We start from the raw sequence: 26,514 nt of genomic DNA, 5'->3' as shown, positions 1-26,514 counted from the left end.
ATTCAGGACCTCGTTCCTTCAGTCATCCCCCAGAGCTCATGACCACAGGTGAGTTTTGGAACAAATATTGATCAGTAGATTGAGAAAGTCAGAAAGTGAAGCTCCAATGGTCCACCTCCAGCACATGTCCATGTTTGTTAAATCATGCCAGAGGCTGATCCAGAGGAGCACTAGGAGAACAAAAATGCTGAGTTTTATCCCCAAGAACACCATACTAACTGTGAGGCATGGTGGTGGAAACGTTATGCTTTGGGGCTGGTTTTCTGCGAAGTGGACAAGAAGACTTATTAAGGAAAGATAGATTTGAGTGAAAACCTCCTTCAATCAGTTGCACTGTGAATGAAACGGGGCTGTATCTTTATGGAGTAATATTTATACCACCACACTGCAAAAAAGAGAAGAAAAAGTATCCAAAAAATCCAACACAGAATCTGTGAAGGAAATGCAAAAACCCATATTGCCTAGTAACACATTGGTTTTGGCGACATCTGTCGGTTACCAGAGGAACAGCGCCCTCTGTGACGTATGTTCCTGTGACGCGCAGAAATTTTAAACTCTCGTCCTTCTTAGTAATGGCGGCTTCGTTTCGTTCTCTCCCTGCAAGCAATAATAATAAATGGTACTTCACCAGGCAGGAGATCGACAACAACCCCTCTCGGCGAGCTGGACTAGACCCCGACAAGGAGCTGTCGTACAGGCAACAGGCAGCGAACCTGATCCAGGACATGGGACAGCGGCTCAATGTGTATCTTTTGTCGTGCTGCGTCGCACGTAGCTAGCATTAGCATGCTAGCCAGCAAAGTGTAACCTGCTCGGCCAAGAGCGTGGCCGGTATTTCTTGTGTTGTTCGACGGGTTCTTGTTTATTTGTTAGTATCGTGTGTTGTTGACTAAATGGCGGTTGTTTTCCGTCGCTGTTTCTACGTTAACATCTCCCTGCGGCGTCTCAGGCTAGCCGGGTCCACCAAGGCCTGTAGCTCGACAGGCCTGTCCGGGACGTTAGCTTCACTAGCCGCAAATGACTAGGAAGAAGTTTTCTGAACAGATGAATATATTCTGCTAAAAAATAAACAGCACAGTTATAGTATAAATTGAAATTGAATCAACTTTTTAGGAAAATTGTTTATTTGTAGGCTTGAAAAGCCTCTTCAGAGGCTGTGAGTGAGGGATTGAGGTTATACTACTGTACTGCAACCTGGCTTTCGTTGTTTGTGGTGTGGTGGTAAAAATCATGATGGGCTATTTTTATTATCCTCATCATGGACGCTTCATATGTTCTGGGGGGCCTCACGGTGAAATTTAAAGGAGGCCCTCCAACCAAAGGGTATCCTAAGTTATGGAAAGCTCATAAAACACGTGAATGTTGCTAAAGAATTCCCAGATTTAACTGTATTTCTTAGTTTTTTTGTTTATATGAATGTAACTAAGCTAAACGTTTTATTTTCAAATTAAGAGGCATGCTCAGACTGCGATCCAGAAGAGCTCTGAATAGGACACACAAAGCTCCCAAGAGCTAGTAATCTACTGTAATCTGCACCACCTACTTGTTTATTTCTTTAACCGCCACGACTGGCTAATTAGATGCACACCATTTAAGAAGAAAGGGAGGGGCTTTTATATCCTAAGCATGTTTGAATTCCACACCACTTCCACGGAAAGTGGCTTGGGAGAATCTGTCAAAGGTTGGAGATGGGGGGCCAGTGGGCACCAAATCATTTTACCGAGACATTTGATTGGTCAGTTTATAAATTGTGATTAAGAAAAAAAGACCAGGAAATAAATTTGCAAGAACCTGTAAAAAAATATATATAGCAGAGCAAGAACTGTTATTCTGAGTGACAAGCAGTGTGACTGAGTAATAGCCATCTATTTCTCTATAAAAGTCTATGGGAATTTTGGCTTCTTGGAGCCAGGGGGTACTTCCTGTTTGGAACATAAGGGAGGAGGGGTCAGTATGTCTAGTTTGTATTTACAGTTAATGTCTGCAACGTGTGCTATGCAGCCTATTCCAATTAAAAAAAGTCCGTGTAAATCTCGGACTTGGTAGTTGGGTATGGATGGCGTCACTTTTGATTCACGGTTGTACCGTCCATTTGATGATTTTAAAAGAGAAATTATCAGAGTTTGTGCCCAGCCAGAATTCTATGAACCAAGTCTTTCATGTCGGAATAGAGCTGTGAAAGAAAAAGCCTGGAGCAAGTTTTGTGAGGTTTTCCCCACTTGGACATTTCGCACCAAACTTCTAGTAGGTGGCAGACATGTGCTAACAAATGGTAATAAAGAGAGAGAAGAAGCCCCTCCCTACTTGGGCAGTGCGAAGACCATATGCTGCGATTACACTCAAGAATGTCCATCGCGTGTCCGGTGTGTCCGCAGCTTTAAGGATACACGTTCTGTCTGTGTCACTTTAGCAAAATTCTCTCCGGTGGCGTTTTAGGATTGCACAGTTTTTCCAATGGTCCTTAACTGGCGTGACAGCTCCCAACTTACCATTAACACAGCCATCGTGTACATGCATCGCTTCTACATGATCCAGTCCTTCACCCGATTTCACCGAAATGTAAGTGTTTTCATGTCCAAAACCATTTTGTTTTAAAGATTTATTTACCGGTGGAAATAAAAGTCACAACTTATCACCTCCTCCTCAGGTGATTTCTCCTGCCGCACTTTTCCTCGCTGCAAAGGTTGAAGAGCAGCCCAGGAAGCTGGAACATGTCATTAAAGTGGCCCATGCGTGTCTCAATCCTCAGGAGCCGTCGCCCGATGTGCGCAGCGATGTAAGTGTCTCACGGCGGTGAGATGAGTACTCGTCTGTCCTGCATTTCAAAAAAAACTGCAAAAGCGCTGCTTGGCTTGTAAATCTGAACTGCTCTCCTGTGTACTGCATTTCATTGAGCTGTCTTCTCAGTTCTTGTGTCTTAATTGTGTGCATCACTTAATCCCAGTTTTTCTTTTCTAGAAAGAACAATGTTTGCCATGGTTCTGTGATAAGAGGAGGGGCGGGGGGAGTTTCTTAACTCTTTGGTTTCTTTTTCATGTTAACTTTAAACAACCACTTGACCGACTTGTTGACGTTTTTTTTTTTTGAGACGCTGCTCCCTATGGGTTGAGAGAGCAAGGGTCAAAATGCGTCTGATTGTGTAGGTTTCAGTCACCCAGGTGATGTGATGTCTATCGGTTGTAAAACAGGAGTGTCTGCGCTCGCTTTGTGGACTTTTACATGAATGGACGAACATTTCTAGGACCACAGAGTGAGCTGCTCAGACACTCTTGTTTGACAACAGTTTGCAGGCGTCTGGGAGAGTAACATGCCTGTCCTCTCAACCTCAGGCTTACCTGACACAAGCCCAAGACCTGGTCATTCTTGAGAGCATAATACTCCAGACCTTGGGTAAGTTTGGGAGGCAAACCTGGGACCCTTCCTTTCCCTCCAGAGAATCATCCTGACCGAGATGACCTCTGCAGCTTTCTGTTTCCAGAAACTCCAAATGTGGTTATCAGCACTGGAAAACACATACTCAACTCATGTTAGAAGCATTTCCACCACTGTTCAGTCGCATTTCTTTCATTCTCTTTATCGTTTACCATTTCAGTCCTTTATTTTCGTCCTTTTTTTCTATATAAATTTAAGAATGCTTTTTCACAACTTCGTGGAGCAGAACATGTTTGAGGAACTGAAAATGATGGGCCATTTTTTAATTTTCCTTCTACTTTTTTGTGTGGATTAGGTTTTAATATTTTGATTTTGCCCAAGGTTTGATCCCATGAGAAGAGTTCTCATAAAACGTTGATCTCCACTTGGCGTTTTGTTTGAATAATTACACATTTTTTGTTTTTTTTCTTAGGGTCTTTGGTAACGTTACCTATCCAGTGGAAGCCAAATGGTTCAAATAAACCTGAACGTTTTAATTTGGCAACCAGTGAGCTGATGTCTTTCTCTTTTCTTGTCCCCCTTTTTGTGGCAGCTTTTGAAATCACCATTGATCATCCTCACACTCATGTTGTCAAGTGCACTCAGCTCGTCAGAGGTGAGCACCTTGTCCACAATATGCGTATATAAAGAAAAAAAATGCCGTCTATTTGGCACTATTCAACAACTTGTACCTCCAATTGTTAATTTGCAGACTTTAAGGTCTTTTTTTGTTTCTTTGTTTTGGTTTTATTGCAGCCAGCAAGGATCTGGCCCAAACATCCTACTTTATGGCAACTAACAGGTATGCCCTCCTTTCACATCGGCTTTACGGTGGGAATTTTGATGTGGAAATGGGCTGATTTGTTTCCTCTCTCTCTCTCTTTTCGTGCGTCCTGCCACCCAGTCTGCATTTGACCACCTTCTGCCTGCAGTATTGCCCCCCCGTCGTGGCCTGCGTGTGCATACATCTTGCATGCAAGTGGTCCAACTGGGAGATCCCCGTCTCCACTGATGGCAAACACTGGTGGGAATACGTTGATCCCACGGTTACTTTGGAGCTTTTGGACGGTACTTCACAAATCCTGTTGTTTTTTTTTTTAACTATTCTTTTTTGTAAATGCAAAAATGGTGTAAAGAACTGCAAATCCGTCTTTGGAGAGTTTGTGACTGTAGCCTGTAACTCTTTTGCAGAACTCACGCATGAGTTTCTGCAAATCTTGGAGAAAACTCCTAGTCGGCTTAAACGGATTCGGAACTGGAAGGTACGACTTTGTTTCTGCCTGTAAGCTAGCGGAGCCCACAGTTTCTTGGTCTCCACCTGCTCGGGCTTTCTTCAGGGTGGTGGGCGAGCAACGGCAGAGTGCACACAGCAGCCCAGCCGGGTGCCCGGTTCATGGGTGGGGCTCGAGAAGCACATGCTTCTGGACGGCACTGCTGCCTGAGTGGGTTTCAAATGCTCCTGCAATCTGGAGTGGCATTCACCCTAGGAACCGGCGCGTGGCTGTGCCAGCAGAGCCTATGCAATGGCAGGCAGAGGGGGCTGGTCGATCACACATCTGGCACTCTGTGTGGTTAAACATGCACATACGTGCACTGACGTATGGATCCGATTGGGCTCCCCTGCTGAAAGCCAAGCGCTCTCTTTTTGTGTGAATGGAACTTCTGACCTAATAATGTTTCTTGTTTCTCAGGCTGGAGGCCAGACCCCAAAGGTCAAGCCCAAGGTCCAGGAGGAAGGTGAACAGAGAGACGCCATGATCAGCATGATCTCCATGGTCTCATCAGAAAGTACTGTGGCAGGACTCATGAGCCTCTCCGCTCCATCGGGCTCCTCTTCCTCATCTGCGGGCGACAAGGTCACACCTGGGAGCGCTCAGACGTGGAGCGGGAAAGGTGCGTCTGCAACTGAACTACCGCCCAACCACGAGGTCCACGCTCCTGCCAAAGTGTCACTGAGTGAGTACCGGGCCAAGAACGCAGATGTACTAGCCGCCCAGAAGCGGAAGCTTGAGAACATGGAGGACAGCGTCAAGAGAGAATATGCCAATGCAGCGAAGGCTCTCATCGGCCAACAGCAGAGGAAAGAGAAGCAGCAGCATCACCACCAGCAGTCCAGCTTTTCTTCTGACATGTCTAACCCCTCGCCCATTATTTTGAAAATCCCCCTGGAAAAAGAGAGACACGACCGCTCTTTAAAAGTGCGTTATCCAGTACCTGGGTCAGGAGGGGGCAGCGGTGGCGGACACGGCAGCGGCAGCAGTGCGCAAAGTGGCAGTGACCGAGGTCAGGATGCAGACATTAAAGTCAAAATACGAGTGCCTGACAAACTAAAGACAGGCTCTGGGGAGGATGGTAAGAGCAGGGACAAGCACAGGGAGCGCTCTAACCACCACCACTATCACCATTCCTCCAGCAGCGCTTCACTCTCGTCCTCCCACAAACATTCTAGTACAAGTGGGGGCTTAGGAAGCAGTAAAAAAGTTCCCAATGACTCTTCTAGAACAAGTTCTTCGTCATCCTCAGCCTCACGGAAGAGGACGCACCTTCCAGACCCTGCAGCCGGCTCCCACCCGCCCCTCAAAGTCAGCAAGTCGTCCAGGAATCCATACCAACTACCGTCCCTGTCCGCTTCCTCTGGACAAACTTTGGGTCATGGACCCGACCTGCTTCCTGCTTTGGGCCTTTCCCACCACCAAGGGGCGTACTCGCACTCCAAAAGTGACAAGACGGACACAAATGGCCACAGTGCAGCGGGCGGGGTCCAGTCCAACGAGTACCAGGACACTTTTGACATGTTAAACTCTCTACTGAGCGCTCAGGGCGTCCAGCCGGCACAGCCGTCCATGTTCGAGTACCGCTCTCAGTACGGAGACTATAGGTTCCCCGCTGGGTCCAGAGGGAACAACCCCAGACCCCCACCCCTACCTTCAGAACCCCCTCCCCCACTTCCTCCATTACCCAAATAGCCCACATACTCACCGTCAGAAACGTCCACTTTGTTACAAAAAGTGTATTGTACAATGTTTCAAATGTTGTTTTACTTTTTGGACTTTTCTACTCACCCAACATCGTCGCAGGCTTCAGGGGGACAGCAGAGAAATGTACCGGGGTGAATTTTTTAAATTATGATTTGCATTTTATTGGTGGTGCAATAATATTTTAAGGATTTCTTGAGGAAAATCAAAAAGCAAACGTGTAGATATCTCTATTTTCTTTGGATAAACTCTGATGGTGGGAGACAGTTTCAAAATCCCGAGCCGTCTCCCATCACTTTTAGGTCCTTTTTAATCCACATCTTTTTGTGATGTTTTTATTTTTTACGATAAGTTATTTATTGACTCCTTTTAAAAAAACGTGTTGCTTTTTTTTTTATCTTTCTATGGCCCGCTCTGCTCTGTAAGTGCAGAAACGTCCTAAAAGTGTATCGGCTCATTTGAGAGTGCATGTTTCCAAAGCCATCTTCAGTTTTTAGTTTTCTTTCTTTCTTTCTTTCTTTAAAGAGCCATATAGAAATGATAGCCCTGGGCGTTCTGTTTTATTTTATGGACATTATTGGGTTAACATGAAAACAAAACTGCAGTATGTGTAAAAGAATATTTTTTGGACATTTTGTTATGGAAAATTGCCAAAAAAAAAATGGAAATGTAAAGTAAGGAAAGCTTGTACATTTAGTCTTTTTTAAGTGTTGCAGTCATTGTTTTAAATGGTTGTGAAATATCCATATTCAGTTCTCCTATGAATACACTTCATACTAAGGACATGCATAGAACTCGTCAGAGGTTTAACATATCCACCCATAATGGTCATGATGAAGGACTTGTCAACAAGATAAATGGGGAAAACGTGACAATATATTTCTGTTTCATGAAATGTAAAGGTTTTTGATGATACTTTTTAGCACATAATTTAAAGTGGTTGCTATGTGCATTCCTCAAAAACCTTTGCATGCATAATATAATTGTGTAAAATGAAATTGTTGTTAAAAATACCTCCATTGCAGGACCCTGAGTATAATGAGAAATGAATGTTTTCTATTTTGTATAAGCGCTCAACAGTGGAAAAGTTCAATTTGTTGACAAGAAATCTGGTATCTCCTGTACATTTCACACATGTAGCTTATTATGAATTTTAGTCCACCTGCTCCTAACTGGTGTCTTTTTTTTTTTATAAAAGTTTTTATAAAAACAAAGCTGTTTGGAGTACATCAAACCAGCCAAACTAATGTAAGATATTGTTTTCCCTTGATGAATTAAAAGTGTGCTGAAAAAAGGTCTTTACTTGGGCAGTAAAGGTTTTTGGTTGTAACAGGGAAATGGTGAATGCACTGAATTTTAATTTTTTTTTTCCTGCTTATGCAGTTGAATTAAGTGTTACATTTTCATGGTTAAAAATAGTGTGGATTTCTGGTGCGTCCATTTAAAACATGCTTTATTTTGATCTAAGAAATAATACATTCAAGTATTAAGGATACATGAAAGCTATTAAAACACGTTTTATAGCAAAACCATATAACAAGCCCAAGACACGTGTGCAACCTAACAATGCAAAAATCACAATTACAACATCCTAAGTTATGTTTTTTAATGTCAGGTGTTTTTATTGGCTCTCAGGTCTAGAATTCAATTTGTTTTCGTTAAAAAGGTATATGTGAACACTGATCTTTTTTATATATTGTGGTTGCTTTATTCTGAAAGTCAATAAATATATTAAATATCAAAATTAATGGAGTAATCAGTCATTTTCAACTGAATTGTATTCACTGCGTCGGTCAGAGGGCGGTTACGTGGTCTTTTGAGTTACATCTAGACTAGCCAATGAACCGTCTCCTGGAGTAACATTTCGACCAATCAACTTCAAGGAGGTGGGGCTTATTGACATCACACAAAGTCCAGCAACGATTCAGGGAGTGCAGGCAAGTCGTTGGAACGGCAGAGTTAGCATATTGCACAGCGGAAGGTAGGCAGTTTTTCACAAAAAGCGATGCGTTTCTGCTACTATTCTGGGTCTGAGACATTTTAATAATGACATGGTAGAAGACAAACCACTGTTTTATGTTTTCGAATTTGATTTAATAGCCTGGAAATGTTAAAAGGAAAGGATAGCATGTGGTTTAGCCGGCTAGCAAAGATGGCGCCTCCTTAGCCTAGAGGATGACGCAGTAGATGGAGGCGGGCTGGAGCGCCTTTCAGCGCGTTGTTCGAGTCAAACAGACGTACTTACGTTTACGTCGACATTTACATGTATGTAAAGTCTACTTATTTGGTTATAGTGGGTTATTTTTTCTTATTGTTAATATTATATTATTAATATTTTATTTTTTGTCAACATAAGCATACATACTGACACACTGTCTGCAAAAAATTAAAAAGGCTAGCTTCTGTGTGACTGTTGTTGCGTTATTGTTGTTGAGCTGGTTGACCCAACGTGTCGGACGTTTACCCCTGTTTTTAGTTTCTGTGGTTTAATGTTGGAGCAGCAATACACATATATTCAGACAGAGCGATCAGTTTTTTTCTATGTTATGTTATTTAGCGATTTACTTTGGCCAATTAAAAGATTATAGGTGTTTTGATTTTTTCATTGTATTTTGAAAGCAATGGATCTAACTATTTTTTTGGTGTCCGTGTTGCCATAAAGTCAGTTTCTTGTTGAATTTTGCGAATTACGAAATTAATTTTAATAAAAAGAAGACATGGTGGGAAAAGGTGGTTGAAAGAGAGCAATGATTTGACAATTTTGCCTTACTGATGCTTCTTTGTCAAGATTAAATATCCCCCTTTTTGTCTTGTTATGGTTTTCACAACAGTTTAACATAAACGTGTTTTATTCAAATTATTGAAAAATAGTTAAGGGTAAAGAAAAAATGTAATTTCTTTCTTCTTTTTGGGCTATATATTTACCAAAATATATATGTAATATACCGCAATCATATCTGTAAAAATAAAAGTTATAGAAATCTTGTCTTTTTTTATTTCAACGGGCCTATATTATTCAAAAATCACTTTTTTGAGCTTTTAGGTGTAGTAAAATGTTCATTCCTTATAAAAAATAACCACAAGGCGGTATTTTGACCCATTGACTGATCTCTGAGTATTCCTCCTAAAACCTGCTGTCTGAGCACCAGCCCCTCCCAATCCACAAAAACAAGCTGGTTCTCACATTGTGATGTAACAAAGTGAGGCAAAAGTTTGGATCTTGTTTGTTTTCGTGGGAGAAACGCACTCTAGGTCAATGCCATGAATTGGGGGGCACTCATATGGAGCAAAAGGGGGTTACTTATGGGTAGGAAAATGAGCTGCAAAAATACCTAATATTTCGTTTAAAAAAATCATTTTTTTTTGTGCCAAAGGTAACGTATCATTTAAATGCTTATTGTTTACTCTGAAAGGCCTTAAAAATAGCACGATATAGGTCCCTTAAAGTAATGTTTTGCTTTTTATTCTTAAGATTTTGGTTCATTTTTCAATAAAATACATTTCTTTTGTCTTGACACAGAAAAGACCACTGACTTCTTTCTAAGGGTTAAGTGTATGTATGTATGATATCTTAGCCTTTTTAGTAATACTTATTCTGGGCTAAATCTAGTCTTTGACCTCTTCATGCTGTATGTCACTATTTTTGCATCAGCATCATTTTCAATGGAAAAAACATTCTGAATGATAATAGGGTTAGGCATGAAGAGGCTTTTGTTTTCTTCTTAATTTTAAACTGTTATTTTTTTCAGTAGAAATTTATTATTTTCAGCATCACAGAACCAAAGAATTATGAAAAGCAGAACTTGTTGATGTAAGATCTGCCAAAGTTTGTGGTTCAGATTTAAAATGCAAATTATCAAAGTGTCTAGAGTAAGAGGTAAAAGATGTGTATGTTCCAAAGATTCAGAAGATATTTATGTAAAATTTTAATGCAATAAACCTTTAAATTTATTATTTTCTGTGGTTTAAGAATACTACTGGATTATTTGTTTCTTAAGTGATTTCTAAAGTAGTAGAGAAATATGCTTAGTTTAAGTATTTACTTTATTTTCCCAGACTTGAAATGAACAGAATACGAATTCACGTTTTACCCTCAAGTCGTAACCGGACAACCCAAGCAAGCCGACCCCAGGAGCCCCAGGTCTGCTCCTTCACCCAGCGACCATGTTCACAGCCTCGCTTGGAGGGTCTGGAGTTCTGTATGAAACACATTCTGGAGGACAAGAACGCCCCATACAAACAGTGTAGCTACGTCTCTGCCAAGAATGGCAAGCGCTGCCCCAATGCTGCGCCAAAGGCCGAGAGGAAAGATGGGTGGGTGGAAGGTCATTTACATCAGCTGGCAAAAGAATGAAACAGCAGTTGTATTTCTGCCCTGTGGAAGCTCAGTCACAGGGCAATAAGAAAATCATGTAATAAACAGTCTGTTTGCTGCTATTAGCCTAATTTATACATTTTTTTTTTTTTTGGTAGAGTAACATTCTGTGCGGAGCACGCTCGTAGGAGCGCCATGACCCTCCGAGCGCAGATGAGGAAGACTTCTTCTGGTCCATCTCCAGAGGCTTTGTTGTCTCAGCTCAGTAGCTACAGTCGTGGAGAGACGCAGAGTCAGGACGGAGGGCGCTCCGAAGCTAGCCGAGTTCTTGGTGAGAAACTTTGGCTTCATTCTGAGGTTTTTGACTGTGGTTTAATTTGTTTGAATGCAATATATATGGCTGTGATGTTTAGAGATCCTCCTAAAGTGGTAAAAATCCGTTCCTTGTTTCAGATGAAGACAGTCTTAGTGAGGAGGAGCAGGGACCTTTAGCGTTAGATCAGACCTGGAGAGGAGATCCTGACAGCGAGGCTGACAGTGTAGACAGCGACCTTGAAGACCCTCTAAAGTAAGTAAAGTAACAAAAACTACAGACACTATAAAGTTTACATTAAAAGTTCAACTAATGTCTGATTTTTCCTGTCAATTACTTTTTTGTACTCTGATGTTATACAAATCTGATAGTTTGTTTATAATGGGTGGAACAAAAATATAGCATAAATATATTAAAACTTTTGTTCAAAATGTTTATTTAATTCTTACCACTCCATAATGTATTTAAAGTAAAATATACGGTTGTTATGTGTTTATGTGTGTACAAGTAGTCATACTTTTTGACCTTGCGTACTTGCAGGCATGCTGGAGTTTACACTGCAGAGGAAGTGGCGTTGGTCACACGAGAAAAACTGATCCGGCTGCAGTCCCTCTACATCGACCAGTTCAAACGCCTGCAACACTTACTCAAAGAGAAGAAGCGCAGATATCTGCATAATCGCAAAGTGGAGCATGAAACTCTTGGTAAACAGAAACTGTCTGTTAAATACATTTGATAAGCAGCCAATCCTTTTCAGCCCAATCATAGCTTCTATGTCGGTCACAGGGAACAGTCTGCTGACGGGGCCTGAAGGTCTGTCAATAAAGGAGAGGGAGGACTTGAAGAAGCTCAAGGCTTTGCGCCGATACCGTCGCCGCTACGGTGTGGAGGCGCTGCTGCATCGGCAGCTGAGGGAGAGGAGGTTGGCGGTAACGGAGGGAGTCCCTCAGGTGTGAACTCAAAAGCTAATAGAAGAGCCAGTTATTTTAAAGGGCCTGTGCCGTGCAAAATCTGTTTTTTAAGCTTTTAAGTGTATTGCAATGTTCATTCCTCACGAAAAGAAACCTCAAAGCGGTATTTTGATCCATTTACACATTTCTGAGTGTTCCTCTAAAAACCTGCATACTGAGCTCCCAACCCACCAGAACGAGCGGGTTCTCACATTGTGACGTCACAAAGTGAGAACAGCCCCTCCAGGAAGAGTTTTCACTGCCAGCACTGCTTCCAGGCTAACACACACACTTCCTCTGTGGAGCTAGCTGCGTTTGGCAAAAATACTTTCCTTTTATATGCCCAATATGGACATCTATCTTTGCAAAATATCTTTGGATGTTGTTTGTTTTCGTGGGCGAAACACAGACACGCTGCCGAGGCCGACTCTAAGTTGACGTCATGAAATGGGCGGCACTCGGAGGTCGAGTCGTCTTAGTTGGAAAAGAACTCAGGAAAATAACTATTATTTAATTTTAAAAAATGGGTCTATCGTGTGCCAAAGGTAATATATTATCAAATACATGGATGTAGTTTACTATGAAAGGCTTAAGAATAGCATGGCAGATGGCCCTTTTAAATGTTTTGTTTAATAAAGTAAAGAGGAATCATTCCTTTACACAACACACCGTTTATTCATACTCATTTTGAAATCAGGTGCATTTTGTTTGGTTACTTTGATCACTCATTCCATTTTCAGGCACAAATAATTAATATTAATACAACATATTTCTACTGTGCTTTTCTGACATTCCAGGTCACGACATATTGAAAACAGTCAAAATACTTTCAAGAAAAGAGTAATAAACAAACCAAACAAGAGCAAAGCTATGTTCACACTAGGGTTGGGCGATGTCCCCTAATTTGGCCGTTGACGATGTTTGCTGTCAACCATCGGGATGGACGATGACATCGTCGGGGGGGAGGGGGGGGGGGTTACATTTTTCGTTCTTGTATAACTGCTATTCGTTATTTTGCTTTTTTCATTTTATCTCCCAACTAATGGTTAATCCGCGATGATCCAGTTTAAATTAGGGAAGTGACTTTAACAGAAAAAGTAACAAGCAAGATAGAAAAGAAGTGTAGTCGCTCCCGCACTTAATTAGTGAAGTGGACCGGCGGAGCGCGGACTTAAAGCTTTGTGTTTGATGGGAAGGGGGGGGGGTACATGAGCGGTATGTGAGGGAGATTTAAGACTGCGATCCGTCCCGCAGCTCTAGGGGTACAAGCAACCGAACTCAGAACCGGGTCTAAAAGTGTGTCTCTGAGCACAGCTCGGATCGTCAGCACACACAGCGGTTTGAGCATCAAAGCAGAAATGTCGCTCAGTCCTTAGAAAACATTCAATCAATCACGCGGATTTGTGTTTCCAGTCCAGTACTAAATAAAGGCTGATGTTATTCTTACACGTTTACGTGCAGCACCACCCAAAGCTAATGTTGTTAGCCCGTGTTAGCATACTGCTAATCCTGGCTCCGTTCAGAAAAAGCACTGACCACACGGATTAAAATTCAAATGATGAGCGAACAGGTGTTTGATAATAACCGTAACATTATTAAAAGCACGTTTAGAAGATCATCTCGTATTTTACCGAGCTGACATGTCAATGTATAGCCGCTCGGTGCTGTTATCGTTTTGTATTGAATTGTTACATTCAATAAAGTTTGGGAAAAAAAAGCCGCTCGGCAGAAGTTGTATCCCCTTCCGGTTTTCAAACTGCGCATGTGCGAATACTGCGCATGTGCGAATGATTTATTCCGACCGAAATTGTGACCTTAGTGAACGTTTTTATATTCTGAAAACATTTTTCTGGGCCCATGTACACGGTTGGATTCTAATCCGACCATTGATCCCATCAAGATATTTTGTACATGTAACCGCGGCTTATGGTGTCGACGCGCAACGTGGCGGGGGCGTGGCATCACGATGGTGGTCTCTCCATCGGGATGTCAGTCACCCATCACGATGGACGATGATATCGTCCATCGGCACAACCCTAGTTCACACCAGTCTCCACTTCTGTGTTTTGAAAAGATATCACTGCCTAATTCAAGTCCCTGAATTGTCAAAGTTCAACTGGTTTAACTTCACGTTCAGTCGCCATGTGTTTTCCGGTGAGCCGGAAAACTGACTTAAACACTTGTGTGGTGACGTGTGAACTCAATAGTTTTAAAAGTGGAAGCCTGAAACGTACATATGTGATCACTTTATCCATGTAAGATGGAGGAACTAACAACAAATACAGATGAAGATGAACTGGGAGCTTTGCTTAAAGTGCATTTAGTGCCAATAATTAGCCTTTCAGGGAGCCAAGATCCTAACCACTTAGTGATGTGGATAGCTAGAAGTCTGTCCAGCACCATGGAAGTGTAAAATGGCATCAGTGGCTGCTCTTAAATCGAGAAGAATGAGAATTGATTGAAGACCCAAGTCAATTGCTAGGAGATATTATTTTAAAATAAAGCAGCTTCAGTAAAATGATGAGGCTAGCTTAAAGATGGACATGAAGCAACAGCTCTTTTTAGGAATCTTAAAGAGGAATGAGAGAAAAAGGACGAGGTAGAGATGATTCAGATTGCTGTGGTCTGCACCAGAATTGTTCAGTAGGGGAGACACAGCAGCTGTTTTAAAGTGATGTAAACTGAATGAAAGCTTAAATAGTGGCATGCTGGCCAGCTGATAGGCGTCTATCTGTGAAAAGACCAAATATTGCCACCTACTGTTCCAGTATGGGTAGTAATTTTGACAGTGTGTGAAAAATGAGTTAGTGTAGTCAGGGACAGGTAGCAATCCTCTTCCCATCGTGTTTTGATGGAGAGATGGTTTGCTGTGTCTGAGGTCTTTACACCTTTAATTTCCATTTCACCCATTTTTGTTTTTCTGCTTTAAAGCAGCCACAAACATGTTTTTGTCTGTGAAAGCAGAGCATTGCGTTTTGCCTGGTGTCAAATGTATTGACGTTAAACATTGTGACTTTTTTCTTTTTCTTTTTTAAATGACTGTTTGTCCAACTTCCAGAACAAACCAGCAAATGACACATGCATCTCCTTCATGGAGGGAACCAGATGTACCAATCCTTGCCTTCCAATGGCTCGTCACTGTGTTTCACGTATCCTTTCCATGTGAACCATCTTTAAAGTATTATCTGTTTCTTTACATTCTTTACACTCCTTGCATTTCTGTTATTGATTATTTAAAATCTTTTTTGTTCCTGGCTCTGATCAAAAGCAGTAGTTTGTTGTAACTGCTGTTTTTCTAAAGGGCCTAAATTAACATCCTTCCTGTGGTCTGTTGATTTGTCCTCGCCTGTAAAAAAGGAGCTAATCATTTCAGTTGGAAGGAACAAAATAATTACACTTTTTAACCTTTTTTTTTTTAATGAAAAGGTTTTAAATTTTAGTCACCCTGTTTGGAGAAACTGTTGCTTTGACAGGATTCTGTGTGCAATTCTAAATTGTTTGAGCCTTTAAAAAGACAGAGAGCTTCTATCAATGGGTAAACACTCATGGAAGACCCACTCCAGTACGGCTGACACTAACGACTATTTCAGTAGTCGATTAGTCAACGATTATTGTTTATGTAAATTGATGTGCAATTTTCTTTTTTCTAAAATGTGATAGTGGTGGTGTTCAGTCCGTGGAGGTCAAGTAAGGCACTGCTAATGCTCAGCATATGGGGCTTTCACAAAAATTTAAATTTTATATGTATAGGTTATGAATTTCAATTTCATCCTTATAAAAGCGAAAAAAAATTTAAGGTTGCAGGTAAGCTATATTTCAGCACAAAAGAAAAAAGCCATAATTTGCTGGCAAGCTATGGGGGTTCTGATCCCTGCACTAAACCATCGTCCAAGCCAGTGTTTTTTAACCAGTGTGCCGTGGGAGATGGTAAAGTGTGTCGTGGGAAATTGCCCTCATTTACTGATCTAAAAACATTTTCCATCTCCAGGAAATCAGCTCTTTGTTCATCCAAACAGGCCCTGATAAAACACTGAGAAGTTAGGAATATAAAAGATCTTAAAATACTTATTTCTTTGTGTTTATTTGATTCTATTAAAGACATTTTAATAAGAATGACGGTACCGCGATTTACCTGCAGCTATATTAGTTTGCGGAAAAGTCCCGCCCCTTTAACTGTCTCCGCCAATCATTCTTGAAGGCTTAATCACATGTCATCAGTCTGACCAATAAGAAGTGGTTAAATCTTCACTTCCTTGTTCTTAATTCTGCTGATAAAGTCTCTCAGTTCTAACAAAAATACCAGCTAAAGCTCGTCTTAAGCGGTGTAGCTTTCCACAGAATCCGGTGTCAGACCGTGGAACAAGTGAACAGAACAATGAAGCTCAGAGTTTGTCTGCCCTTTTTCGGCAGTTTTCACACTACATCTCCCATGATGCATTGGCTTAAAGGGACAGTGTCTCAGCGCACAATGAGTCGTCCCTGTGAAACGTCTTGAAACCACAACAAACAAACAGTTTCTAAATTTTCTAATTTAAATTTTATTTCATCTCTTAGAAAAAACAGCCGCAACTTCCTGCTTTTCCGGCCACAATTATCACAAAAATGCACGTGAGATTGCGGGAGGGGGGGGCTGTCGGTCAATACAGACCATGAATTTCGCTTTTTTTTTTGGATGCTTGTGTGCCGCGGGATTTTTGTCAAGGTTAAAGTGTGCCGTGCACCGTTCCTGATGTGCACTGGCTCCCCCCCGGTCTACAGTCAACGGCGCAGACCAGAATTTAAGGCTCACTCGTCCGGAACGCCTGTGATCGCGCGTCGCTTGCAGGTTTTTAAGTCTGGTCACCATCTCTACGTACGAATGGGGCATTGATTGATCGCGCACTGGAGGTTCAAGCGATTGAAGGTTCTCACGCTGGAATGCAGCACTGTGACCAATCGTGGGTTTAGCAGTGATGTGTGGGTGACGTCTGCTTCTAAACAAAGATGTACCAGCTGTTGAAAACACGATCACGAAGGAGACAGTAATAATTGCGGTTTGTGTCAGGTTGAATTTATTTATAGGAACAGAACTGTGAAAAAACGTCTGGAGCAGGATTTACGTGATTTGCGCTGCATTGATTTTGCGCTCCGAGCCTCTTCCTATTGTAGGTGGCGGACGAGCGCTAAAAAAAACAGTAAATGCACAAAAGAACAAGAATCTTCTGTCGTTACCTGCATGTCTGGCTCTTGTCTGATGCTAATGCGTGTTCTTAAGACCGCATAGAGAGCGTCCTTGAATGCACCACGCGCGGTTGGTGTGAATGCAGCAAGAAATGCAAGTTCTTATCTGTCGTCTACTATCGTCGAGGAAAAGCTATACTGCCTCGTAAAGTTCTTGTTGTTCTTTGTGATCCCAATGACTTTGTGGCTGGTGGTTATTATAATTATTTAAAAAACGTCAAAAAAAAAGACTCATTGACTGTACAGAATAGCTGACAGCCCTACACTATTATTGTAAAAGCGTTCTCAGTGGTCTTTTAATCATGATGATGCCATTTTGAGGTAAAATTTAAGAAACTGTCCTTTTCTAGGACATAGTTTCTGCAGAGCGGCAGCACTTCGCCTCTCCATTGTGGGCAGGACGGTTGGCGTGGAGTAAGTCTCCTCGTACTTCCCGTCATCCATCTGTTTACACGCTTTCCTGCTAGCTTACAGCCGCTCACAACCCAACCTAACATTAATGGTGCAGGAGTTAATCCTGCCATACAGTCAGATTCCAGCTCAGACTAGGAAAACAAAGATGGAGGTAGCCATCTACAAGTGGACGCATCAGAATGGAGCGGAGCAGAGAGCTTGCGGGTGGTAGAAGTTACTACAGCGAGCTTCAAGCTGCATTTTTTTTGTCTGCTCCTGATTCACAACAACTTGAATTAAGAGAGACTCAGAAACACAATTTGACGTTAATTTTCTTTATATGTCCTCCATTATCAGAAAAGAACTTTTTTCAAAACACATTTTCATTGGAGTGGGTTTTAAGCACAATGAATGGCTTCCGGACAAAAAATGGCAGAACTAATCCTTGCATAGCAGGCTGGTACTTTCCACTCACTGCAGCATACCAACAAGAAGTTAGTTATCAATAAGCATATGACCAAGTCTTGCCCAATGATGTTTCCTGTAAATGATAGCAAAGATAACACATTATCCTTGACAGCCAGATGCTCAGACATTTACCAAGACAGCAACCAGGTTCTTTTCAAAATCTGTCCCGGCATTAAAGATGTCCCGTGCAGCCGCACGGTGCACATGGGTCAGTCCGACGATCCGCGCTGCCTTCTTCACCTCGCCTTGCCTCCGCCCATGCACCAGCCTGAGGAGGAACCTCCACCGCAGGAGCAGTTCACACCAGCAAGCAAAGACATGTACCTCAGTGCTGCAGAGCTTCAGCCCACAGAGAGCCTTCCCCTGGAGTTCAGTGACGTACGTAGATGATGGGCTTCATACTTTGTTCCCTTCCTAACTTGAAGCGGCCGTGTTTTATGGACTCCAAAACAGAATGTTTTGAATGTCACATTTTACCACACAAGATTGCAGAGCTGTTGGGGAAGTCCTTGCAGATGCTTCACACATGACATTTCTGCTAAACATTCTGACATCAGTATTGGATAAACACGTTTAATTACAGCGACAAGCACAGCTGCCTGCTGCGGACGGGAACAGAGGCACCGTAGACGTGTGTCAGATACAGCTCTTATCGCACTGTTTGGGGCAACACACACACCATGCTGCTCTCTTGTGTTATTCACACACCATGTATTTAAACCGACAGAGGAACTGTCATTGGTGGATAAGGCAAAACGTCAGAGGGGTTCATGGGTCAGAAACAACCTGCAAGAACTCCCTATTTGATTCTGCAGGGCAAAAAAAGCAGAGCAACCTAATGGTTTTGTAGTTGTTTTGTTTCCACACACAAACCTAACAAAGAGGGTTCAGTGTTGTGTGGGTGTGTAGGAAGACAGGAATGTTGAGGTGTTTACAGTGACACCTCAAGTCGTTTGCGGAAAGTGACTACACCTGTGCGTGCTGAGCTAAAACCGTTTTGGTAAAATTAGGTCGAATTAAAAGTTTGATAATTTACAAGAACTCAAAAGAACCTGTTGACGTCCTGAGCAGAAATACAGAATAACAGTCAACAGGATGTAATTGGAGGCGGGAGAAAAGGGCCAGAGATTTTGGAGCTGGAAAAAACCCAATGTTTTCTCCGTCTTTAACAGGACCTGGACGTTGAAGGAGACGGTATGCAGGGCCCGCCATCACCTCTGCAGTTTGACACAGCTCTCGCTCTGGAAGATCAAACTATCAGAGCTATTGCTGAAGCGCCAATGGACATCCTAACCGGAGAAGAACCGGTGGACCTGGATGCCTCGGGACAGGAGCTTTCCGAAAGAGATGTGGATGCCATCATGGATGACCAGGTTAACTTTGACTTTAGAGGCTCAGCATCTTGAGTTTTCAGTGGTGTTCAGCGAAATGTATAAATATGTTCTCATGAATAAAATCTGGCCTTGTTCAGGCAAAAGAAAACGTTTTTCCCATTTTTCTAAAGTTCAGGTGCAAAGTCATGGACTCCATATGGGTTTAGCTGATGGAAGTTTGTAGATCTCCTTTGGATGAATCGCTTTAAAAACGATAAAATAGCATAAAGATGGCAAAGTTTCATGTCTGATAAAACATAAACACAGACTCAAATTGGTTATGTAGCAGATTTCCCAAAGTGATTTCATTTATAGTGAAAGGCTCTGTCAAGCAGAAGCGGCGCCAAAATGAGCGACAAACGCCATGTTTAAGCTGAAAGAAAGGGATATTATTTATGTTGAATGTTGATCCTAAACATTGATAATTGTTCACTTGATTTTTTATAATTAGATTTTGGTCTGTGTTCCACCATGACCTGACCCCTAAACCAACTTTTGTGAATTCTGTCAACTTACACAAACCAGAAATGCTTGAAATGACAAAAAAAAAAAAAAATGTTATGTTCTTCATGTTATGTTTTCATAACATGAAGCAGAGTGGAAACAGCCTTTACATGAAAGGATTCATTAGTCCTGCAGCAGTGAACTGATTTTCTGGAGTGCCAAAAGAATAAAAACAGAATAAAGACAAACTTTATGGATGCACCTTAAATGATTTTTGAACAGAAAATGAAGTCATGAGCATGTTGGGGTCAGTACTTGTCGTGGCTTTGGGAGCAGAGCGTCATGTCAGTGATGCTCTGTAGAGTCTGACAGCAGCAGGGAGGATAGGTCTCTGCTCCTCCACGCAGAGACGGTGGATCAGTCGGTCACTGAGGCTCTTCTCCGGGACAGACGGGTCGTTCTTTGGTCCTGCGTGGATGTCAGTTTAGTCAGGACCCTTCCGGACTTCTTGAACACTTTGTCCAGCTTTCTCCTCCCCGTCTCTGTGATGATGCTGTGTTGTGCTGGTTGGCTGAATGACCCCGTCACTCAAAAGGACCACAATCTCAGCAGGAGACTGACTGCCTTGGGCCTTCCTAGCAGCTGGTCCAGTCTAGTGCATTGTTCAGGTAATCACCCAAGGATCTTTGAGTTCACTCTTTCAATGCTCCTGCCCTGGATGATGAGGAATGGCAGACTGGTGTCTTAGTGTCACATTACTGTCTGACACACATCAGTTTTATTCTATATGTTATCAAGGTTCCCCTTCCAGACCCGGATCACATCCACCAGCATCAGAGAGCAGCTTTGTCATCCCTGATAGATATTATATTGACCTGACATTGCATCAAACTGGAGTGTTTGCCCTGGAGCCGCTTTGGCACTTTTGCTTCCAACAAGTGTGGAAATGCTCCAGGTATCGACGGCCTTTTATTTGTTCAATTTAAAAATATTTAAAACATCGGTGAAGGGGCATTCGATCATGGATCATGTGCTGACAGTGATGCTAGTTTACCAGCTTTTCTTGAACAATGGTTTCATCGTTATCAATCCAACTCCTTAACCAACTTCACAATGTTCTGGTGAAATGCTGTGTCATGGTGTGAACAGCAGAGTCATTGTGGAGCTGTAGTTGATGCCCAAGCTGATCTCTAAAGGCTTTTGAGCTTTTGTAATTTTACATTTTCATCCTTTTATGGCAAAACATGTCCTCATCTAAGTAAGTACACCCCCTGGATAATGTGGTTTTAGCCAAAATCTAAATTGTTTTAATAGAAAATTAAACTTACATAAAAACATTAATAATAAACATCAAGTTAAATTAAAAAATGTTGATTTACCTGCCATTTTTGCAATGGAAAGTACTGTTTTTTAAGGATTTGAGGCACAATGATGTCCAACAAAGCTGGTGTATTGCAGTGTATTTCTCCTCCCATGCAGGGTTCTGGATGCTGGAGGAGAGTGATGCTGCTTTTTGAGTTTCAGCTCAGCAAGCAACATTGTCTGTCTCTCTCTGCCCCTTAGGAAGGCAGCAGTGAAGTTAGCTGTTGATTTACAGTGTGAACAAACAAAAGCAGAATGATGGTAGCATCTGCTGTTTCAAAGCACAGCAGTGGAATCACCGTAACGTCAAAATGTTCCATACACTCCTGCTTTTACTCTTATTCCTTTGGGACACCGTCAAGTTTATAAGTTCCAACATCACTCCAGAGTACGCAGTCCCAAAATCTGTTTTTAGCATGAACAGCAGAAAATGTTTTTCTTATTATGTTTTAAAACATGCAAATGCTGTACAGTATTCTGTCACTTCAGAGTAGTTTCTGAAAAAAAAGGGTGCTAATAAACAAGGCTTATTTGCATGTTGTTTTTTTTAATGGCGTGCCATAAAAAATCTTGGTTTGGTCTCATTTAGTTAGTATGAACAATCTGTTAAAGAGAAAACTACTTTTTTTTTTAGAGAAACAACAAATGTCCCCAAGTAAAAAAAAAAACCTATAGAGCAACAAAGTCAAACCACTAACATATTTGCATTTTTCAACTTTATAAAAGTTGAAAATGTTATAAGCCTAACACTTCCCAAGAATGTACGAGACAAAAGGAGAAAAAAATGGTACGGTAATATGAGAAGAGGCAAACCACCACAAATCTAAGTGGCTGCAAATAAGAGAACTTGCATATTGTGTTACATTATTTTTGTGTTAAGCTATTGGCTCTTTACTGATTCTTATTTTAGGCACTGAATGATAAGGAATTTATCCAGGTCACTAATGTCGGTCACACTGTTGCAATGCCCAGATTCGGCTCTCTTTGCTTTTTGGTTCCTGCAACGAGTGGAATTTTCTCCCAAGTCAATCCAACGACCCGTTTTTTTTAGATCCCCTCCCTGCATGACTTTTTAAAATCATTTTACGGGTCTTTTGAGAGTGAGATTTTAAATATCATGAACTCCTCTCTACAGACGGGTATTTTTCCTGCTACCTTTAAAACTGCAGTAGTGAAACCCTTTCTTAAGAAAACCCATTTAGACCCTTCAGTTTTTGATAACTACAGACCTGTGTCCAACTTGCCATTTTTAAGTAAGATTTTAGAAAAAACTTGTTTTTATTTAGCTGAATGAGTTTCTCTTACAAAACCACATTTTTGAGATAAACCAGTCTGGTTTTAGAACGAACCACAGAACTGAGACGGCCTTGTTAAAAATCGTTAATGATGTCAGATGTGCCTTGGTTTCAGGTCAGATCTCAGTACTAGTTCTGTTAGATCTAAGCGCAGCTTTTGATACTGCTGATCACCTGATCCTTGTAAACAGACTTAAAAGTCTTGGCCTTTCAGGGACTGTTCTCAAGTGGTTCGAATCGTATCTCATGGAGAGATACTTTATGGTAAGTGTGGACACACACTTTTCTGGGGTCCATGAAATTAATTGTGGTGTGCCTCAAGGTTCCATCCTTGGCCCCTTGTTTTTTAACATTTACATGCTTCCTCTGGGGAATGTCATCAGGAGCCACAGTTTTCATAGCTATGCTGATGATACCCAGCTGTACATAACTATTTCTCCTGATGACATAATACCAAAAGAAGCACTTTTTAACTTTGTCTTAGATGTGAAATTATGGATGGCAAATAATTTTCTGCAGCTCAACCAGGAGAAAACTGAAATTTTAGTTATCAGTCCTGAAGCCAAGAGAAAAGAACAGTTTCTGAGGTTAAAAGAACTTTCATTAAGTCATTCAGAAACAGTCAGAAACCTTGGTGTTATCTTCTACTCTAAGCTGACTTTTATCCCCCACATAAAACAGGTGGTTAAAACTGGTTTTTATCATCTTAGAAATCTGGCTAGAGTCCGCCCACTACTCTCTCTTGCTAATATGGAGACGCTAATGCATGCTTTCATCATGAGTAAAATTGATTATTGTAACGCCGTGCTTGCTGGTCTTCCAAAAACCAACATTAGGAACCTTCAGCTTTTCCAAAATTCTGCTGCTCGAGTTCTTACAAAGACCAGGAGGCGGGCTCACATCACCCCAATTTTAAAACCCCTGCTTTGGCTCCCCATGTGCTTCAGGATTGATTTTAAGATACTTTTAACAGTTTTAAAAAGTCTTAACGGTCTTGCACCTTCTTATTGATCAGATCTTTTAGTAAAGTATGAAGCCTGGCGGACCCTGAGGTCCTCTGACACTGGTCTGTTAACCATCCCAACTGTAAAAACCAAAACCTACGGAGAAACATCTTTTCAGCACTATGGCCAGAGGACCTGAGTGTCACGGTTTTAGGTTCTTTGCCTTTATGTTCTAGTTGTTTTATGTTCGGGCCTGTTTGAGTTACTTCCTGTTTTATTTTGTAGCATTTCCTGTTTTGTTGTCGTTTCGATTTTTGCCTTTCCCCATCAGTCCTGAGTGTTTTCACCTGTCTTGTTGCCTTGTATGTATTTAAGTCTTGTCCTTCTCTTCCTCCTGTGCTTGTCCATATTATGTCATACCCCGAGTTCCTGTGTGGTTTGAGTTTTGCCTGCCTGTTGCAGTGGTTTTGTTTTGTAGTTTTTGGTTTATTTATTGAAGTTCCGTCTTTCCTGAAACCTCCTGCCTCCTCCTCTCTGCACCTGGGTACTTCCTCCCTTTCCCCTTCTGTAACACTGAGAGCCGCAGAGAGCATTGAAGTTTTTAAGAAAAGGCTCAAAAAGGCTTGTTTTTGTGCTTGTTTATTTTAATTTTCATGCTTGTTTTTATATTGTTTAGTTTTGTTTTAATATAAAGAACTTTGTGTTATTCTTTTATATGAAAAGTGCTTTATAAATAAAGTTTGATTGATTGAACTAAAAAAGCTGATAGGAGTCCTCCCTTCAGATTCTAAGCTGGAGGGGTTCATTAGATCAGACAGACGTCGTCTTTCACAATCATTCTTGCCTCCATCTGCACTTTCCTTTAACAAATGCCTTTCAAATAGTTTTTTACTATATTTTGTCCCCCAATCTATGAGAATGTTAATGATTCTGCACATAGTTTCTTGCTGTATTTTGAAGTCCCACTCCAAGCATCTCTTTGAACCATTGTAAAATTGTTCCCAGTGGTTTTTAATTATGATGATGCCGCTTTTAGCCAAAATCCCAAAAACCTGTCGTTTTTCTAGGAGATAGTTTCTGCAGAGCGGCAGGAGTTCATTAGAAAGTTGTGGGCGGGACTGTTGACGGATAGTATGCCTGCAATAAATTCATCCTTGTTTACACGCTCTCCAGCTAGCTTGCAGATCCTCACAACCCCAATGTAACATTAGCGGTACAGCAAAAATTGTGAGCAATGTTTGAGCTATCCAGCCGTACACAGATGCCAGCTTAGAAAAGGAAAACGGAGACGTACATGGATCTATTGGACTGCAAGTGGATGCATCAGGAAGGGTGCGGAGCAGGAAGCTTGTGGTCCGCCGATTGGAGTTTGTACACAACAATCTTTTTCAAACTGCAAGAGATACACAAGACAACAGTCTTATTCTTAATTTCTTTATATATGTCCTCCATTATGAGAAAAATGCCACAAGAACATATTAAAAACATCAACAACAAAAATAATTACATTGGAGTGGGTCTATAAAGATTCAGTTTTTATATATGTTGCTGTTTTTTCTTTTTTTTTAAGGGATGATATGGGGTTTTAGTTGGACACACTGTTGAGCTGCACAGGAACCAATCGTCAGCCAACAATAACCCCCCCCCCCCCCCCCCCAAATAAAAAAATAAAAAACTGAGACTTCCTCTGAAATGAACCCATCAGGTTCAGATAATCAGTAAAGTCTGCTCGTTTAGCTGAAAAAAGGGAGGCATTTGATTTACTTTAGTCGAGTCCAAAACATTAAATTTAATGAGGATATGTATCTTTTTGTCAGTCATTTCAGTCGTCTAAAGTTTATTTGAACATTTTCATGTCACGTTATGCATAAAAACGGATATCCCTCATATTAAAAGGTCCAACTTTTGCAAAACATGAGCAGATTGAAGGAGAAGAGCAGTCTGGGCTTGACAGCTGATTTTCACATGTAGAAACGTGTAACCCTTGTGCTATCTTGTGGGGTCCAGAAGACCCCACCCTTACATTGACGTGTTCTCCCTACCATGACAAAGGTGGAAAGATTTCATGTAATCCATGGACACCAGTGAAGATCACAAATCATTGAAGAAAAAAGGTTCAGAGCACTGTCTAGTGGGTCTAGATGACCCAGCTCCCAAGTTACAAAAGGGTTACAAAATATGATCAACAGTTTGGCCTATTAATCCATAAAATGATGCAAAGCATGAGGATTTCTGTGATGTTTTGCAACCCTCAGAATGGTATTCAGAGTTAAACCCAGGTACCATTTTTGTAAACAGAGTTAAAACGTTTGTGTTTTGTCACACCTTAAAAAAGAAGGAAATAGACGCTTGAACTTCTTGTTCTTCCACTCAGGTGGCGTCAGAAGATCCCACAAGGAGCTCGGTTCCAGACGTCCCCACTGCTGCAGGCCACACTTCACAATGAGCAGCGCAGATCAAACCAGCTCAGTGACATGGAACTATCGGTTAGAGCTCTCACTTCTGTTTTTATGCAACGGAAGAAAAATGCTGAAAGACCAACTTTACTTCTCTAACGCGGCCAGATTTACTCGAGATCCTAAAGAAATCGGAAAGCTCCAGTTTGTGTCAACTCAACCAACAAATGTGTCATTGTACTTTACGCTTCCAGCTGTGGTTCCTTCTAGAATGGATTTTGACAAACATAAATTTCTGAAAATGTACCTGTAAAACAATGTTTCTCCCAGGTTCTTTAAAAAAAAAGTCATTAAAGTTTGTCCAGTTTCTACAATGACATTTGTTTGTTCCTTCTTAACCTGTTGTGAATCCCTTAGCAAAATGTAGTACATTTAATAGAATGTGTATGTGTAGTGCAGGAAGTATACTAACTGAATACTTCAGAATAAGTTGGAAAATTTCAAGTTTACAATATATAGAGTTAAGGTCAAGTTTACTGCCTCACTTTTAATACAGACTAAGTACTGGTAATACAGACTAAGTAAGGTACTATTTAGGCAGCTCAGATGAGGAAAACAAAGACAAACATGGATCTATATGTCTGCAAGTTGATGT

At 41.3% G+C, this 26,514-nt stretch overlaps 2 protein-coding genes and 1 long non-coding RNA gene across 5 annotated transcripts; 2 read left to right on the top strand and 1 right to left on the bottom strand.

Annotated features, from left to right (window-relative positions):
- Positions 1-485: 485 nt before the first annotated feature.
- Positions 486-8,130, top strand: ccnt1 (cyclin T1). 2 transcript variants are annotated; one of them, XM_023956936.2, is made up of 9 exons: positions 486-745; positions 2,478-2,559; positions 2,648-2,776; positions 3,330-3,390; positions 3,965-4,027; positions 4,168-4,213; positions 4,316-4,479; positions 4,603-4,673; positions 5,103-8,130. In XM_023956936.2, exons 1-9 carry the CDS (start codon positions 573-575, stop codon positions 6,375-6,377), a joined length of 2,064 nt encoding a protein of 687 aa, XP_023812704.1. In that variant the 5' UTR covers positions 486-572; the 3' UTR covers positions 6,378-8,130. The 2 variants fall into 2 exon arrangements, with proteins under 2 accessions (XP_023812704.1, XP_078806314.1); XM_078950188.1 differs by having other exon boundaries at positions 489-745; positions 3,965-4,029; positions 4,158-4,213.
- An 86-nt stretch (positions 8,131-8,216) lies between these two features.
- Positions 8,217-26,233, top strand: kansl2 (KAT8 regulatory NSL complex subunit 2). Of its 2 annotated transcripts, none has more exons than XM_004071016.5 (10): positions 8,217-8,367; positions 10,443-10,700; positions 10,860-11,032; positions 11,155-11,269; positions 11,555-11,718; positions 11,801-11,964; positions 15,023-15,113; positions 18,170-18,423; positions 19,218-19,418; positions 25,838-26,233. In XM_004071016.5, exons 2-10 carry the CDS (start codon positions 10,450-10,452, stop codon positions 25,907-25,909), a joined length of 1,485 nt encoding a protein of 494 aa, XP_004071064.1. In that variant the 5' UTR covers positions 8,217-8,367; positions 10,443-10,449; the 3' UTR covers positions 25,910-26,233. The 2 variants fall into 2 exon arrangements, with proteins under 2 accessions (XP_004071064.1, XP_011475923.1); XM_011477621.3 differs by having other exon boundaries at positions 8,301-8,651.
- On the bottom strand, positions 17,897-25,923 carry LOC144994034 (uncharacterized). The gene is made up of 3 exons (XR_013657410.1): positions 25,789-25,923; positions 24,758-24,856; positions 17,897-20,576 (listed from the first exon to the last, which is right to left on the bottom strand). It is a non-coding gene; the product is annotated as an uncharacterized LOC144994034 (long non-coding RNA).
- Positions 26,234-26,514: the final 281 nt, after the last annotated feature.

Source organism: Oryzias latipes, chromosome 7 (genome assembly GCF_053564925.1).
Source record: "Oryzias latipes strain Hd-rR chromosome 7, Olatipes_Hd-rR_3.1".
NCBI lineage: Eukaryota > Metazoa > Chordata > Actinopteri > Beloniformes > Adrianichthyidae > Oryzias > Oryzias latipes.
Note: the sequence above shows the minus strand (reverse complement) of the source record. Positions and strands in the feature narration are given on the sequence as shown.